Raw genomic sequence first — 16,627 nt, forward strand, 5'->3', positions numbered from 1 at the left:
GCAACAGGCCGGGGGCCCGATGGAATGAACACCTCCTTGTCTTCTCCATGCCCTTCCATCCTTCAGTATCTCTACACACTGGAGTACTCAAGCCCTCTCTCTCTTTGGGAATACTGTTCTTACCTCACTGCAGTTTTGAACTGGTTTCTAAATAACTGCTGCAGTTTAGCCTTTCCTCTCCCATACAACTAAACTTTGTACAAGGCTAGATTTCTCAGGTTTCCTGCAGACTCCACGTTTCTTTTCCTTTCTGGTTAGGACACCAGGAAATTCGGCCACCACTTTCAGGCCATCAAATAATTAGGGCCTAAGAGATGCTAGTCCTATTATATAGTAGTAACAGTAATTGTCATTGTTGCCATGAACAGGGCACTTCCTTGTGGTAGGCACTACTGTATAGGCACACAGCAACTCAAATCTTTACGACAGCCCAATAGGGTTATCAGTCCTTTACAAAGAAGTAGTTTGGCCTATGTGATACTCACTTTAGAGGACCTGAAACAGGTTGTCATGCTCAGAGCAGCAGAAACTGAGGCGCAACAGTGAAAGCCATGTGAATGTCATCTGGGAAAAACACGGATGGCCAATTCGTAATTCTTAAAAAGTCTTAAAAAACATGGCACCAGGCTGGGCGCGGTGGCTCACGCCTGTAATCCTAGTACTTTGGGAGGCTAAGGCAGGCAGATCAGGAGGTCAGGAGTTTGAGACCAGCCTGGCCAACGTGGTGAAACCCCGTCTCTACTAAAAATACAAAAATTAGCCAGGTGTGGTGGTGTGTGCCTGTAATCCCAGCTACTCAGGAGGCTGAGGCAGGAAAATTGCTTGAACCCGGGAAGTGGAGGTTGCAGTGAGCTGACATCACGCCACTGCACTCCAGCCTGGACAACAGAGCAAGGCTTTGTCTCTTAAAAACAAACAAACAGACGAAACAAAATAAAACAAAACAAAAACAAACACCAATTAAGATGACAGAAAACAAATAGTTCAAGTATGACTTCCAATCCAAGCCCACCTGGGTGGAAGTCTGGTCCAGGGGGCAGTTGTTCAGTGTGTGAGCTGCTTCTGACATGGGCAACTCTACAAAAGCTTGTTCCAGGGTAAGCAGCAGCCAGCTGGTCAGAGATACCCATGGCATGAAAAAAGAGTGCCCTTGCACTGGAGGGCGAGGGGTGAATGCTGTTATTGCAGCAGCTCGGACCCCAGGCCTGCTCCTACACTCAGAGCCTCCAAGGCAGAGCTGGCTTCATGGAGGTATGATCTGGGCAGTGGCCTAGGGTCCCAGGTTTAGAAGGGTCCCTGCAGCTGATTTAATGCTCTTCTGTCAGGGGTTTCATCAGTAATTTATGAATGAGATAGTCTTCATTTTCATTTTGCAGTGGATCCTGCAAATTATGTAGCTAGCTATGCCCAAGGCCTGAGGGTTTGGGGCCACTGAGCTAAATAAACAGAAGTACTCAAGAAGAAATCTAGTAAAGCTGAATTTCTGATGGATATCTTCTTAAAGACAGAAAGCAAATCCCAAATGGAAAGCCAGGCCATTGTTTGTCTCCAGGTCCCCTCTCTCTGCTACATCTTTGACTTCTTGGTGGAAGGACTATTTAGGGACTCAGAACCAGAGAAGAGACTTGCCTAAGATCACACAGCAAATAAGTAGTAGGGCTGGAGCTAGAATAATTATACCAGTTTCCACTTACTTAACATTCATGCTAGGTGCTGTGCTAAACATTTATGAGCATTTTCTTGTTTAATCGTCACAACAGTCTGTAATTCACAGATGAGGAAAGTGAGGCTCAGAAAAGTTAAGGCTCTGGCCTTGTGCGGTGGCTCACGCCTGTAATCTCAGCACTTTGGGAGGCTGAGGTGGGTGGATCATCTGAGGTCAGGAGTTCGAGACCAGCCTGTCCAACATGTTGAAACCCCATCTCTACTAAATATAAATTTAGCCAGGCATAGTGGTGCATGCCTGTAATCTCAGCTACTTGGGAGGCTGAGGCAGAAGAATTGCTTGAACCCGGGAGGCGGAGGTTACAGTGAGCCGAGATCGCGCCATTGCACTCCAGCCTGGGTAACAAGAGCGAAACTCCGTCTCGGGGACAAAAAAAAGAAAAGAAAAGAAAAAGAAAAGTTAAGGTTCTTTCCCAAGGCCCTATAGCAAGAAATGATGGCATCAGACTTAAGCCCAGGCAGGCTGGCCAGGAATTGGGAACAAAGGGTCCTCATGGGGGATGTCATTTTCTGATCCTCCCTGGCCACTGGCCAAGGCTTTCTTTATTTCTGCTGCTTTTTGTAAATGCAGCAAGAAAGGACTTGCCTCATTCCCTGGAATCCAGAACACGTGTGGGGGCAGCCCAACCCAGGGTAGGAATGCGCTATTGACCCTCTGGCCCTGGGTTATGCAGTCAAGGAGCAGTTTCCCTGCTCAGGCGGGGGATGGGGTAGGATGGGGTGCAGTGGGGGCTGGGTCTGGAGACCCTCCACAGCCCCTTAGGGACTAAGTCCAAGGGTGCCTGCCTAGGCCAGGCCTGGGGCCAGAAGGGTCAGCCCAGCCTAAGTGGGTGTGGATGGAGAAGCCAAGGACGCCCTAGGACCACTGCGGCTGCCTAGAGGGGGCTGCCCTGGCACGGAGTAGCAGGTAGTTCTGTCACCTCCCTCCACCCTGCTGAGAAGACTGGAAGCTTCCTGGTTAAAGACAGGTGGTGGGTTAGTGGGAGGTGCCGTGGGTGGACAGAGGGGTGCTGGCCAGGGAGGCTGGCAGGTTCAGAGCCTCTCTGCTCCCAGCAGCTGCTGCTCAATCCATGGCAGCCCCTTGGGTTGCGGCCTCCCCCTCAGTTCTCAGGTTCTCACCTCTCCCCACCCCAGGGCATTTGTGTGCAGAGAAGGGACAAACTCAAGTTTGTTCTGAGTTCCAGGATCCCAGCCACCTCCCTCCCTGGGGTGGCCTACCTTGGTGGTCCTCCCCCACTTACTGGGAGATCCTCCCTCCAATTCCCCCACCCACCAGCTCCCCCAGAAGCCCGAGCCAAAGCCAGTATTTGCGTTCACACAGAGAAGGAGCAGCAGAGAGGCCGGCAGTGGGATGAAGTCAGCAGCCGCTGGTGTCCAGCCCCCAGTCTTGCAATCCGCCTCCTCCCTGGCTTAGTCTCCCTGAGAGCCGTGAGTGAGTGATGGAGTCAATAGCAATGGACTCAGGACAGACATTCCCCTCCCCGGACAACAAAATGTGGAATGTCTCCTTCTCTCCAGACTGGACTCTTGGTATCGGATTATCAATGAATCAACCACCAACTATTTCAGGAGCATCAATGGCCGCTGGTTGAGACTATCTGACTCTCCACCCTCTGTCTCAAAGCATCAGACACACAACCACAGACACCCTCCCCAGCGTTCCTGTCTGCTTCAGGAGTCATGTAGGTTTGGGGAGACAGGCTGGGTCCCGGAAGGTCTGAGGGAGGAGACGGCAGGGCTGAGTCCTGGACGCTTTGAAGGTATAACTGGACCCATCTTTGGGGTAGGCCTCATGGAGCCTCAGGGACGTCTGGCTGGATGCTGCCATCCACTGGTGCAAGACAGGTGTGGGGACTGGGGGTCAGGGGTAGGAGGAGAATTCATTCCTGGACTGAGGTTGAGGACACCCACTTTTCAAGGTTTGCTGTCTCCCTCATCATGCCCTGGGCAGGATCTTTGTTCACTGACTGTTCCCACTGGCTCCAAATGTCCAGTTAGGGCTGTAGTCCTAGCAAGTGCATAGCGCATAGTAGGTGCTTAATAAAGATTTGTTATGAGTGTCTTCAATCAGACCTTTAGTTCCTTCAAGGCCTTAACCCTGTCAGCACCCCACAACACCTGGAATGCAGGAGGTGCCCAATTAACCCTCAGTGGCTGATGGAAAGATGAATACTCACTGCTCTGAAGCCCAAGGGTTCAGGGAAAACTGAGGCCCAGCTACCCCACTGCCCCAGGACCCTCTTGGTGCCCACGGCTTTGCCCTCTCTAGTCCAGGCTTGGCCTCTGGAACCACATACAGGCATACAGGCCTGGCTTGTGCTGGGCACAGTGGCTCCCGTGCAGGCCTCCGAGCCTGCAGAACATCCTGAAGGGCTCTTGGCTCCCAGCATCTGCTTTAATGCCCTTCAAAGAGATTTTTAGAAAAATTACCCCTAACCAGTACAGTCTCTGGCAGGATGGACGCTACAGGAAACAGGAGCCCGAGCAGGAACAACCTGTTCATGTGTAATGTCTGGGGGGAGCAGGGCTTGGTGCAGCCTCCCATGGTGTTTGCTGGGAGCCCCTGAGCCTTTCCTTACCCCATCCCTCCCCTGCTCTGCGTGGGTCCAGACCAATACCCTGAGCGCTGAGATGCCACGTAAACAGAGCTGTGCATGTACGCAGTGCGCACGCACACACCACTGCTTGGGAAATCCCCACATCTGGCTCTCACGTGACCCAGCTATGCCCAGAAGGCTGCAGCTGAGAGGGCCTGGAAGATGAGAGGGTCAGGAGTGTGCGGCTCTCTGGGGAGCCCCGAGTTAACCCTTCAGCACCACAGCTCGGCGGCTCTGTCTAATGCTAAGCTTCCAGAGAGGGGAGAAGCCAGGAAGGAGGCCTGGTGCTCAGTGCTCAGCCCTGGCCCTGGCTGCCTTTCCCAGCGTGGGAAGGTTGGGACACTTCTCTGGGCCTCACTGGTCTTGACCTGGGATGTGAAAGGGCTGCTCTTTCCCTGTCCTGTCAATCCCGGTCAATCATCAGCCTCTCGGGAGTTCTCACTGGAGGGAGATTCCTTCCCTGATGGAGGATATTTCATGTGCATCTCCTAGTGTCAGGAACCTGGCTGTGGGACAGTGATCCTGGAATCACAAGGAGTTAAGATTCATGCCCTCCTTTGTCTCCCAAGAAACTACTGGGCTCTTCCTAACAATAAAGAAAAGGTGGGAGGTGGCTCCTGGGCCAACACATATTAATTAGAACTTTTTAAACTTCAATAATTTTATTGAACAAGTAGCAATCTGCAATAGCTCCTCTGAAACAGAACCACACAGTAGGTGCTCCAGGGCTACGAAAGAGATGTCCCACATGGAAGACGTGGCACATGGGGACAGTGGCTGCTACCATTGAACAGATGTCCTCTGCACAGGTACTATCCTCTTCACCCAGCTGACCCATTTAGAAAGCTCAGTAAATTAGGCTCAGCAGCCACGGCAGGTCTGTGTGCCTTGCTGAGACGCCTACATGGCGTGGCCCCAGCCCCGTGCAGCACTTGTGACACTGTTTTAAAACTGCTGTTTCCTTGCCCACCTCCCCTATCTGGCCAGGAGTCCTCTGAGGACAAGGACCTCATTGTCTCCATCTTGGTATCACTGAGGTTCCATCACAAGACCTGTCAGATGTGCAGTAGACAAACCTAGAAGGCAGGCACAGCCAGAGCCAGAAAAGCCAGCTTTAGGTCTGGCGGGAGCCACCTCATCCCAGAAGGAAGGCCTAGTACCAGTGTCCATTCAGAAACTTGCTTCCTATCCACTAGCCTTCAAGGGTACCCTCCCTGCGCCCCAGGAGAGAGCTGCCTAGTGTCCACTGAGCCATGGGCTTGGAGCAGAAGGAGTAAGCCAAGTCATGGAGGAAGGGTGGGGGAGAGGGGAGTTCCCCTGACCAGAACCCTGTGGCCAAATGCAAATGAGCAACTCAGAGCCAGCAGGCTCCAGGACTGTGTATGGCAGGAACTCACAGGCCAGAAGAACTTGTCCCACCCTGACAGATCTGAAATGAGGGATGTTAAAATCTGCATATTTGCAAGGTTCCCCTGGGGGTGCCATTGCCAACATACAAAGACAGTCATAGTTTGGTCTGTTGTCACCAGCCTGTCATCACTGCTTAGCATAGCAAGGATCTGACCCTCCAGGTGGGAAGTTATGCACCCAGACCTGATCCTCTTCCAACACTCAAAGAGTCTAAGGTGCTCAAGGGCTGAGTTGAGGACACCCTCAGTCACAGGGATCCAGAAGCAGTGACGACGGGGAGGATGGTGAAGAGATGGCCAGCTCTGCCTTCTCTTTTATTTTATTTATTTATTTATTTATTTATTTTTGACATAGAGTCTCGCTCTGTCACCCAGGCTGAAGTGCAATGGCACCATCTCTGCTCACTGCAACCTCCGCTTCCCCGGTTCAAGTGATTCTCCTGCCTCAGCCTCCTGAGTAACTGGGATTACAGGCACCCACCACGACACCCAGCTAATTTTTGTATTTTTGTAGAGACAGGGTTTCACCATGTTGGCCAGGCTGGTCTCAAACTCCTGACCTCAAGTAATCCACCCACCTCGGCCTCCCAAAGTGCTGGGATTACAGGCATGAGCCACCACACCCGGCCTGCCTTCTTTTTTTATGTTTTATTTTGAGACAGGGTCTTGCTCTATTGCCCAGGCTGGAGTGCAGTGGTGCGATCACCACTCACTGCAGCTTTAACCTCCTGGGCTCAACAATCCTTCTGCTTCAGCCTCCCGAGTAGCTGAAACCACAGGTGTGTGCCACCACATTGGACTATTTTTTTTTAAATTTTTGTAGAGAAGGGGTCTCACTAGGTTGCCCAGGCTGGTCTCAAGCTCCTGGGCTCAAGTGATCCTCCCACCTCAGCTTCCCAAAGTGCTGGGATTACAGGCGTGAGCCACCACACCCAGCAAACTATTTTTCTGAGCACAAGGAAGCAAAAGGACTTTCTAACATGACCCAGTTGTCTTGGTGCAAGACTTTATTCTAACGATAACAAAATACATTTTCAAGCCGGCTGCTTGGGCCACACATGGCAATGATGAAATCCAGGGGGCAAAGCAGAAAGAAGAGAGTCAGGGAGAATAGAAGCATGTTTTTCCTGTAAACTTCTAAGTTTTACGGAAACTCAGGAAAAAGATATTTTTTTCCTTCACATTTCGAAATAGACCAATTCTAAAAAAGCCACATGCCGACTAAGTTACACACACCACTTTTCTGTTTCTAAACAAAGTAACTTTAGATTAGAAAAAGGTGCTAAAACAATAAGTAACGCACATTTCCCCCCACATCTTTGTTTTTCTGCCGGCTTCGTCATCACTGGAAAGATTGCCTCTTCTGTCACGTGTCTATAAACCAAACGCTGAAGTGAGGAACCAGTGACTTTCTGGCCGTGGGCCACGGTGGGAAACATTTCTTTGCTGGACCACAATTTGGGTATTTCCTTCCCCCAGGAACAAAACCTTCTGGAAATGAAAGGCAGACGGTGTCTCTCATCAGGTCAGGGCTGGGTAGGCCCCTCAGATAGCTGTTCTCCAAGGCTGCAAATGCTGGGCTGTGTTTCAGGGGTAAGAGACTTGGAGTCCTGTCCTCCATTCCTGCCCCCGTAGCCCACCCTCCCATCTCAGGAGACAACTGTTCTTCAAGGAGCAGTCCCATCCAGGCATCATCCAGGCACCATCCATCTTGGGGATGCCAATCCCTCTGCCATCTTGCTGCCTGTCTACCCTGAACATGGCCATCAACCCACATGGATGACCCATCCAAGACGCAACCCTGGCTTGATTTCAGAAGCCCTAGGAAGCCTGTCAAAAATGCAGATTGGCTGGGTACGGTGGCTCACGCCTATAATCCCAGCACTCTGGGAGGCCAAGGCAGGAGGATCTGCCTGGCCAGCATGGTGTAACCCTGTCTCTACTAAAAATACAAAAATTAGCCAGGTGTTGTGGAGGGCAACTGTAGTCCCAGCTACTCAAGAGGCTGAGGCAGGAGAATCACTTGAACCCAAGAGGCAGAGGTTGCAATGAGCCAAGATCGCACTACCGTACTCCAGCCTGGGTGACAGAGTGAGACTCCATTACACACACACACACACACACACACAATGCAGATCGGCCAGATGTGGTGGCTCATATCTATAATCCAGCACTTTGGGAGGCCGAGGTGGGTGGACCACTTGAGGAGCTTGGGAGTTCGAGACCAGCCTGGGCAATATGGTGAAACCCTGTCTCTTAAGAAAATGAAAAAATGCAGATACCTGGGCGTCGCTCCAGATATGCTGATTCAGTAGGTCTGGGCAGACCCTGGGAATCTGTATTTCAATGAGCAGACTCAAGAGTCTGCAGTTCACTTTTGCCCATGCAGTTCCCTTTTGGACCAACTTCCTATTTTTCTAGCAGGAGAAACTGGGTGATAGGAGTGAGGGAGCAGAGGCAGCTGTGCAAGCAGGGCTGAGGGAATTGAGGCTTCCAACTAGCTCCCTCCTTCTGGGGATTCCAGGATCCGGGGAGCACTTGCCACGCCCCTGCCCCCTTCCCGCTCGGCCTCGCTCTGTGTGTCCAGGCCAATCGGGCAGTGGGGCTCAGCCACCTCAGGCCAGGGAGCGTGGCGCAGACACACACATGAGCAGCACTCACTTTCTCCATCGCATCACCACCACGTGGGCTGGCCGCAGAGTTGCCAAATCAATCAGGCTCCTTTCATTTCCAATTAGATGGCTTTGAACTCCAAGGGTAAAATCAGGCTGAGGACCCAGAGCCATGAAATAAAAACTGTTTAAAAACACGAGCCTGGAGGCTGGCTGCGGTGGCTCATGCCTGTAATTGCAGCACTTTGAGAGGCCGAAGAGGGTGGATCACAAGGTCAGGAGTTCGAGACCAGCTTGGCCAACATGGTGAAACCCCATCTGTACTAAAAATACAAAAAATTAGCCAGGCGTGGTGGTATGCATCTGTAATCCCAGCTATTCAGGAGGCGGAGGCAGGAGAATTGCTTGAACCTGGGAGGCAGAGGTTGCAGTGAGCCGAGATCATGCCATTGCACTCCAGCCTGGGCAACAGAGCGAGACTCCGTCTCAAAAAAAAACAAAACAAAACAAACCACGAGCCTGGGTAAGATGTGCCAGAAGCCGACGCCTTCAAAAGACACGCTTACTTTTGAAATGGGCCATTGGAGGGCGGCAGGAAGGTCTTTGCCATGTTCTCTAAGTAGCCTGGGCCTTTCTCACTGAGGATGGGTAGCTCAGGAGGACAAGAAAGCCTCGGAAATTGCTTTAAAAGGTCTTGCTTATGATACACTCTCCATGACTTCCTTTCCAGACTCATCTCCTGCCCTACCCTCGCTCGTGCTGGGATGATGGGCACCTCTCCTTCCCTCAGACTTTTCAAGCTCATGCCAGGCCAGGTGTGGTGGCTCACGTCTGTAATCCCAACACTTTAGGAGGCTGAGACAGGAGGATCACTTGAGGCCTGGAATTCGACACCAGCCTGGACAACAAAGTGAGACCCTGTTTCTACCAAATAAATAAACAAATCAGTAATAAAATATAAAGGCTAGAAATGGTGGCTCACACCTGTAATCCTAGCATTCTGGGAGGCTGAGGCGGGTGGATTGCCTGAGCTCAGGAGTTCAAGACCACCCTGGGCAACACGGAGAAACCCCATCTCTACTAAAATACAAAAAAATTAGCCAGGCATGGTGGCGGGCACCTGTAGTCCTAGCTACTTGGGAGGCTGAGGCACGAGAACTGAGAAGCAGAGGTTGCAGTAAATCGAGATTGTGCTACTGTACTCTAGCCTGGGTGACAGCGCAAGACTCTGTCTCCTACATAAATAAATAAGCCAGGCATGGTGGCACACCAGTGGTTCCACCTACTTGGGAGGATGAGGTGGGAAAACCGCTTGAGCCCAGGAATTTAAGGCCGCAGTGAGCCCTGATCGCCAATGCACTCCAGCCTGGGCCATTGAGTAAGACCCCATGTTAAAAATTAACACCAGAAAAACCCACAACAACAAAAAAGCAAAAACTCATTCCAGCTCCACATCCTTACTCATGCCTGGCTGTCCCTCCTGCGGGGTGCCCCACCCACACCCTTCAGCCCATCACAATCTCCTCTGTCCTTCGGGGCCATCTCCAGCCTCTCCCACAATGGCCAGCTGCCCCCACTTCCACCTTGCAGATCCCAAGCCATCCTGCCTAGTATTAATGAATCCCTGAAAAGGTCCCACCTTCTCAGTTGAGCTGTGCACTATGTGGGGCCAGGAGCCAACAAACTATTAAGAGAAGTGAAAGCCTCACAAAGCCTGCGCTCTGGAGGGAGGAGGCCTGCTGCCACTGCCTCGTTTCCCTCCATCTGCCTCTGCTGCTGGTTGGGCAGGGCAGGCCCAGGAAGGGCCAGAGAGCCCAGCTCTGCTAGTGCCCTGCTGAGGTATTTACCTTGTGGGGAAGGGAGGTACCAGAGACCTCACAGACTGGCTTCCCCTGCTTCAGGGCAGCCCTCCTCACACCTCCACCTGGTTCCAGGGCTTGGTGGGAGTGCTGACCAGCAGAAGACCAGGTTCTGCCCACCCCATACCCTGGGCAAGTGGCCATCCCTCTCTTAAAAGCTTCCTCTATAAAAGGAGGAGAATAGAGGAACTTTTTCAGGTAGACTAACCCTTTTTTTTTTCAGACAGAATCTCGCTCTGTCACCCAGGCTGGAGTGCAGTGGCACCATCCTGGCTCACTGCAACCTCTGCCTCCTGGGTTCAAGTGATTCTCCTGCCTCAGCCTCCCGAGTAGCTGGGATTACAGGTGCATGCCACCACATCCGGCTAATTTCTTGTATTTTTAGTAGAGACAAGGTTTCACCATGTTGGACTTGAACTCCTGACTTCAGGTGATCCGACCGCCTTGGCCTTCCAAAGTGCTGGGATTACAGGCGCGAGCCACCACGCCCGGCCATAGACTCACCCTTAATAGTGGCCAGAACTTATGGGCGGGTCTTGCTCTAAGCAAATTCACTTTATTAAAAACCAAACTAAAATAAATAAATAAAAACCAAACTCATAAAAAGGAAAATTAGTCTGTGTGCTGTGGTTCACACCTGTAATCCTAGCACTTTGGGAGGCCGAGGCAGGATAGTCACTTGATCCTAGGAGTTCAAGACCACCCTGGGCAACATAGCGAGACCCTGTCTCTACAAAAACTAACGGGACGTGGTGGTGCATGTCTGTAGTCCCAACTACTCAGAAGGGTGAGGTGAGAGGATTGCTTGAAGCCAGGAGGTCAAGTCCGCAGTGAGCTGTGGTTGTGCCACCACACTCCAGTCTGAACGACAGAGCCTGGGGCCCTGTCTCAAAAAAAAACAAAAACAAAAACAAAACAAAAAAAAGGCCGGTGATGGTGGTTCATGCCTGTAATCCCAGCACTTTGGGAGGCCAAGGTGGGTGGATCACCTGGGGTCAGGAGTTCGAGACCAGCCTAGCCAACATGGTGAAATCCAATCTCTACTAAAAATACAAAAAATTAGCTGGGCATGGTGGCGGACGCTTATAATTCCATCTACTCGGGAGGCTGAGGCAGGAGAATCACTTGAACCCAGGAGGTGGAGGTTGCAGTGAGCTGAGATTGTGCCACTGCACTCCAGCCCAGGCAAACAGCGAAACTCTGTCTCAAAAAAAAGAGAGAATCCTGTGTCTGGTTGAGCTGGGGCAAGCAAGTTCCTTAACTTCCCTTTCCTGGTCTATAAAATGGGACAAGACCACCTACCCTGGTTGCTGCAGGGAGGCTCCTGGCAATGATGAGATAGTGCACGCCCCACCTTCCCCCTGTCTGATTGAGGAGTCACTCCTGAGAAAGGGCAAAAGCCGAAACCAGCGCTCTCTCCTGTTTGAGATGAACCCCTCCGGTGCTGCCTCCTCTTCATAGTAAAAGCTGCTTCACCCTTAGTGCTTCCTCTGGGCCAGGCACGGTGCTGGAGTTATCACTTCAGGAACTTTCATTCAATCCTCAACTCAATGAAAAAAACCTGATTATCCCCATTTTACAGGTGAAGAAATGAGGCACAGAGAAGGACTTGACCAAGATCACACAGCGGGCAGAGCCGGGACATGAAACTAGGCATTCTGGCTCCAGAGTCCGCGTTTTTAACTCAACGGAATATTCAGCAATGGCTGAGTCTACGCCCTGTCATCTCCTCCCGGGTCTCACAGAATGGAAATAAATGTCTCAACTCAAAGACCAACTTCTCCCCTTCTTTCTTAATCTATCAATAATGAAAACGGCAATAACAAATGGCAGAGCTGGGGTTCAAACCCTGTCTGCCTGTTGCCAAAACCTAAACTCTCAACCCCAGGCAACACTGCTTCTCTGCAGTGAAACTACATTAATGCTGATCTCATGAACTCAGCCAATAATACAGTTTTATGATCACTGAGATAGAAGTGGGGCTGAGCTCACTACTTTTCCAAGGAGAAGAATAAAGTAAACAGGATTTCATGAGGAACATCAACACTTGCCTAAGAGAACAAGCTTGCAACAACACTCTTGAGCAACCTCATCTGCATGTAAACGAGCTGGAGCTTCCACAGGACTCCTGGGTTGGATGAACCATCAGGCTTTCCTGACCACAGCCCCAGGGCCCTGACAATCCCGAGGCTCCGTGGCCACCTGTGCCCCCTAGTGGCGCACCTCAGAACTTCCCGGCTAGGCGCCCTGGCGAAATGCAGCTTTTTAGAGAACTGGGTGAGAGGCATGAGGTGTTTGCCGGTCTCAAGAGAACCCCTTGCTCTGGGGAGTCTGCTCCAGCCCCACTGGGGCTCCTGGAGCAGTGCCCACCTTGGGGAAGCAACAACAGCTAACAACAACAGGCCCTTCCTACTGCCAGGAACGGCACAAAACCCCTCAAAGGGCATCACCTCCTTGAACTCTGTGCACTTTGGGGCAGGCCAGGTCGCTGCTACTATAACAACCCCATTGGACAGGTATGATGGTCAAGTGGTACACATCAACCTGGCTATGCTACCGTCCCCAGTTATGCAATCACACATTAATTTAGGTGTTGCTGGGGAATTTTTTTTTTTTTTTGAGAGGGAGCCTCGCTCTGTTGCCCAGGCTGGAGTGCAATGGCGTGATCTCAGCTCACTGCAACCTCCGCCTCCTGGGTTCAAGATTCTCCCTGCCTCAGCCTCCCCAGTAGCTGGGATTACAGGCACCCGCCACCACGCCCAGCTAATTTTTTGTATTTTTAGTAGAGACGGGGTTTTGCCACGTTGGCCAGGCTGGTCTCAAACTCCTGACCTCAGGTGATCCACCCGCCTCGGCCTCCCAAAGTGCTGGGATTACAGGCATGAGCCACTGCGCATGGTCGGGAATGTATTTTTACAGTTATTAAAGACCATGACCGGATGACTTTAAGTAAGGGAAATTATCTAAAACACTCTGGGTGGGCCTGAGTCAGTAGCTGAAAGGCCTTCAGCAGAGTGGAGGTTTCCCTGAAGACATTTCATCTGTGGACAGCAGCTCCAGCCTGGGCCCAGGGGCCTGCCATAGGATTTCAGACTTACCTAGCCAGCCCCCACAATTGTGTAAGCTAGTTCCTTACACTACATCGCTTAATATATACCTCCCACTCGTTCTGTTCCTTTAGTTGAACCCTGGCTGATACAACAGAACAGGTGAGATAATCTGTTCTCAGAGGCGAAGGGATTTGCCCAAGGTCACATGACTGGCAAGTTGTCCGCCTGAGGGTGGGACCCCAGGCAACCAGATGCAGGTGCTTCCCAGCTTCCACACAAACTCTCCCTCGAGGCCCACATCCAATCATCAGAGTCTGTCCAACACCTGCAGTGCCTTGCCCCCTCCACTGCTGCCAGAGCCCCCATCCTGTCTCACCTGGCTAGCCACCCCCTGCGACCTTGTACATCATAACCCATCCTGCCTAGTCAATCCCCATCATTCTATGATTGAAGCCAGATCATGTCTCTGCCTCTACTTAGAACCCTTCAGTGAATCTTTATCTCACTCGATGAAAGTCAAAATCCTTAGAATGTCCTGCAAGGCCCTACGTGGTGCTGCTTCACCCTACTCCCTCCCCACCGCCAGCTACATCTCTGCTCTCACCTCCTTCCACTTTACCCTCCACTATCCTTCATCCCAGCCACAGGCCTCCCTACTGCGTCATGAGCAGCCAGCACACGCCGTCACCCCAGGGCCTTTGCACTTGCTGTGCCCTTGGCCTGGACTGCTCTTCCTCAGGTAACCATGTTGCTCCCTCACTTCCCTCCATCTAATAGTACATTCTCCTATATAGCTCATCACCCGTAGCAGACTGCAAACTTCTCTAGGGTAGAAAGGCATGTTTCTATAGCCTCAACACCTTGCACAGTGCTTGGCATAGTTGATGCTCAGTTAGGTCAGTCTCCAAACAAGCCACACTTAGTCCTACCCCTCTACCTTTGTGCAAGTGTTCTCTCTGGATTACCAAAGCCTCCCGCTTTCTTCCCAAACCAGAAAAATGTCTCCTCTTTCCAGGCAATGATCCCCAATTTGAAGCCACAATGACCTTTCTTTCCTGACCCTGCAGAAAGTTCACTCATTCATGCGTGCTTTCTTCCATCCATCCACACATTCAAAAAGTACCAGTGGACCCTGGTGCTGGTGCAAGCCCTGCAGCCAAGGTCTTTGCTCTCGAGGTGGTGGGAGACAGAGAAGAAGCAAGCAAACACACAGGATCACTAGAGTGTGGGAAGTGATGAGGAGGGAAGAAGAGTAATCTCCGGGGGTGGCTGGCCAGTGCAGGATCAGGCAGCTTCGCTGAGAAGGTGACAGTTTTAAGCAGAAATCTTAAGGAGCCAGCCATGTGAAAGATCAGGGAAGAACCTTACAGGCAAGAGGGAAGAGCAAGTACAAAGGCCACGTAGAAGAATGTACTTGATGCGTTTAAGGAGCAGAAGGTAACTGGTGTGGCTGAGCAGAGTGTGATGGGTGGGGACGAGAGGGGTAAAGCCCAGGTCAGGAAGGCAGCCAGGGGCCAAGTCACACGAGCTCTGTGAGCCAGGGTGGGGAATTAGTTCTGGGTGGGATGGAGTCCCTGGGGGAATTTAAGCAGGAAAGTATGTTATTTTCTTTCTTTCTTTCCCTTCTTCCCTCCCTCCCTCCTTCCTTCCTATTTATTTATTTAGAGATAGGGTCTCTCTCTGCTGCCCAGGCTGTAGTGCAGTGGCACAATTATGCCTCACTGCAACCTCAAACTTCTGGGTTCAAGTGATCCTCCCACCTCAGCCACTTGAGTAGCTGGGACTACAGGCATGCACCACCACATCCGGCTAATTTTTTATTTTTATTTTTTTGGTAGAAAGAGGATCTTGCTTTGTTGCCCAGGCTGGTCTCGAACTCCTAGGCTCAAGTGATCTTCTTGCCTTGGCCTCCCAAAGTGTTGAGATTACAGGGGTGAGCCACTGCACCCGGCTGATCAATATTTTTTAAGAGCTCACTCTAGCTGTGGTGCGGAGAATGTCAGATAGAGATCTAATAGAGAAGCAGTGAGACCAGGTAGGAAGGTGGGGTCTTCCTGGAGAGATGAAGGGGGCTTCTAACGCATGTGATGGTGGAGGTGGGGAGACAGGTGGTTCTGCAGCTCGAGTTGGCAGGTAAAAGAAAGGGAAGAGTCAAGAATGACTTCTCAGCCAGGCACGGTAGTCACGCCTGTCATCCCAGCACTTTGGGAGGCTGAGATGGGTGGATCACTTGAGTTCAGGAGTTCGAGACCAACCTGGCCAACATGGTGAAACCTTGTCTCTACTAAAACTGCAAAAATTAGCCATGTGTGGTGGCAGGTGCCTGTAATCCCAGCTACTCAGGAGGCTGAGGCAGGAGAACCACTTGAACCCAGGAGGCGGAGGTTGCAGTGAGCTAAGGTCATGCCACTGCACTCCAGCCTGGGCAACACAGGAGAATCTGTCTCAAAAAAACAAAAAACAAAAAACGAGTGACTTCTAGATGTTGGCCTTGAGCCGTGGGGTGGATGGTGCTAGTTCCTGAGACGGGGAAGATGCTGGAAGGAGCAGGTTCAATGGAGGGAAGAAAGATGCAGATAAATTTGAGGCCAAACTGTCCTTCAGTTTTCAAGGTCACCAGCCTTGCTTCCTCCAGAAAGTTCCTGAGAACTTTCTTCTTCTGTTGACTCCACCATCCCTAAGCCTTGTCTCAAGTCTAAGCTCTATGCTCAGTAAGAGATTTACAGTGAACCCCAGAATGGCATCCATTTCCTTTGCAAAAACGTCCCTGGCTGGAGTGACCCTGGGAAGCTTCGTGAGTTTCATTACAGAGCAGAACAGAGCCCTAAACATGGACTCCAATCCTCAGTTTGCCAAGGACTGTGTGTGGGCAGTCACCCCATCGGAGCCTCAGCTTCTCATTTGCAAAATGGGAATCCCAGCACCCATCATGTACTGTGGCTCTGATCAGCAAATGAGGAAATGTCCTAGCACATAGTAGATGCTCATTCAATAACAGCATCTAGCACTTCCAGGGGAGCTTTCTAGGTGGCAGGCAGTGTTCTAAACATGCTTACATATATTAATTTATCTAATCTTCGTTATAACCATATGAGGTGTGTATTAGTCAGTGTTCTCCAGAGAAGCAGAACCAACGGGAGGTGCATAGAGAGCTTGAAGACAGAGGAAGATTTATTTTAGGAACTGGCTTATGTGATTGTGGAGGTTTGAGAGTCCAAAATGTGATGGGGGAGGCCGGCAGGCGAGACTAAGGGAAGAGCTGCAGCTGAGTCCAAAGGCGGCTGCTGGCAGAACTCCTCCTTGCTGAAGGCGGGTGTGTGTGTCAGTCTTTGTTCTATTAAGAGGCCTTCAACCAACTGGATGAGGCTAGCCTGC

The 16,627-nt window shown here is 51.3% G+C and overlaps 1 protein-coding gene across 9 annotated transcripts in view; it reads right to left on the reverse strand.

Annotated features, from left to right (window-relative positions):
• The window catches only part of SH3PXD2A (SH3 and PX domains 2A), a 258,377-nt gene that overhangs the window by 77,849 nt on the left and 163,901 nt on the right, over positions 1-16,627 (reverse strand). Inside the window, exon 1 of one of the 9 annotated variants that reach the window (XM_002821122.6) lies at positions 4,156-6,004. The exons of the other annotated variants lie outside the window; for them this stretch is intronic. Within the exon in view, the coding sequence (XP_002821168.3) occupies positions 4,156-4,270 (115 nt within the window). The 5' untranslated portion in view covers positions 4,271-6,004. Of the gene's footprint in view, positions 1-4,155; positions 6,005-16,627 lie in introns of those variants that run through there. 9 annotated transcript variants of the gene reach the window in all.

The sequence above is a fragment of the Pongo abelii genome, chromosome 8 (assembly GCF_028885655.2).
Source record: "Pongo abelii isolate AG06213 chromosome 8, NHGRI_mPonAbe1-v2.0_pri, whole genome shotgun sequence".
In the NCBI taxonomy this organism is placed as follows: domain Eukaryota; kingdom Metazoa; phylum Chordata; class Mammalia; order Primates; family Hominidae; genus Pongo; species Pongo abelii.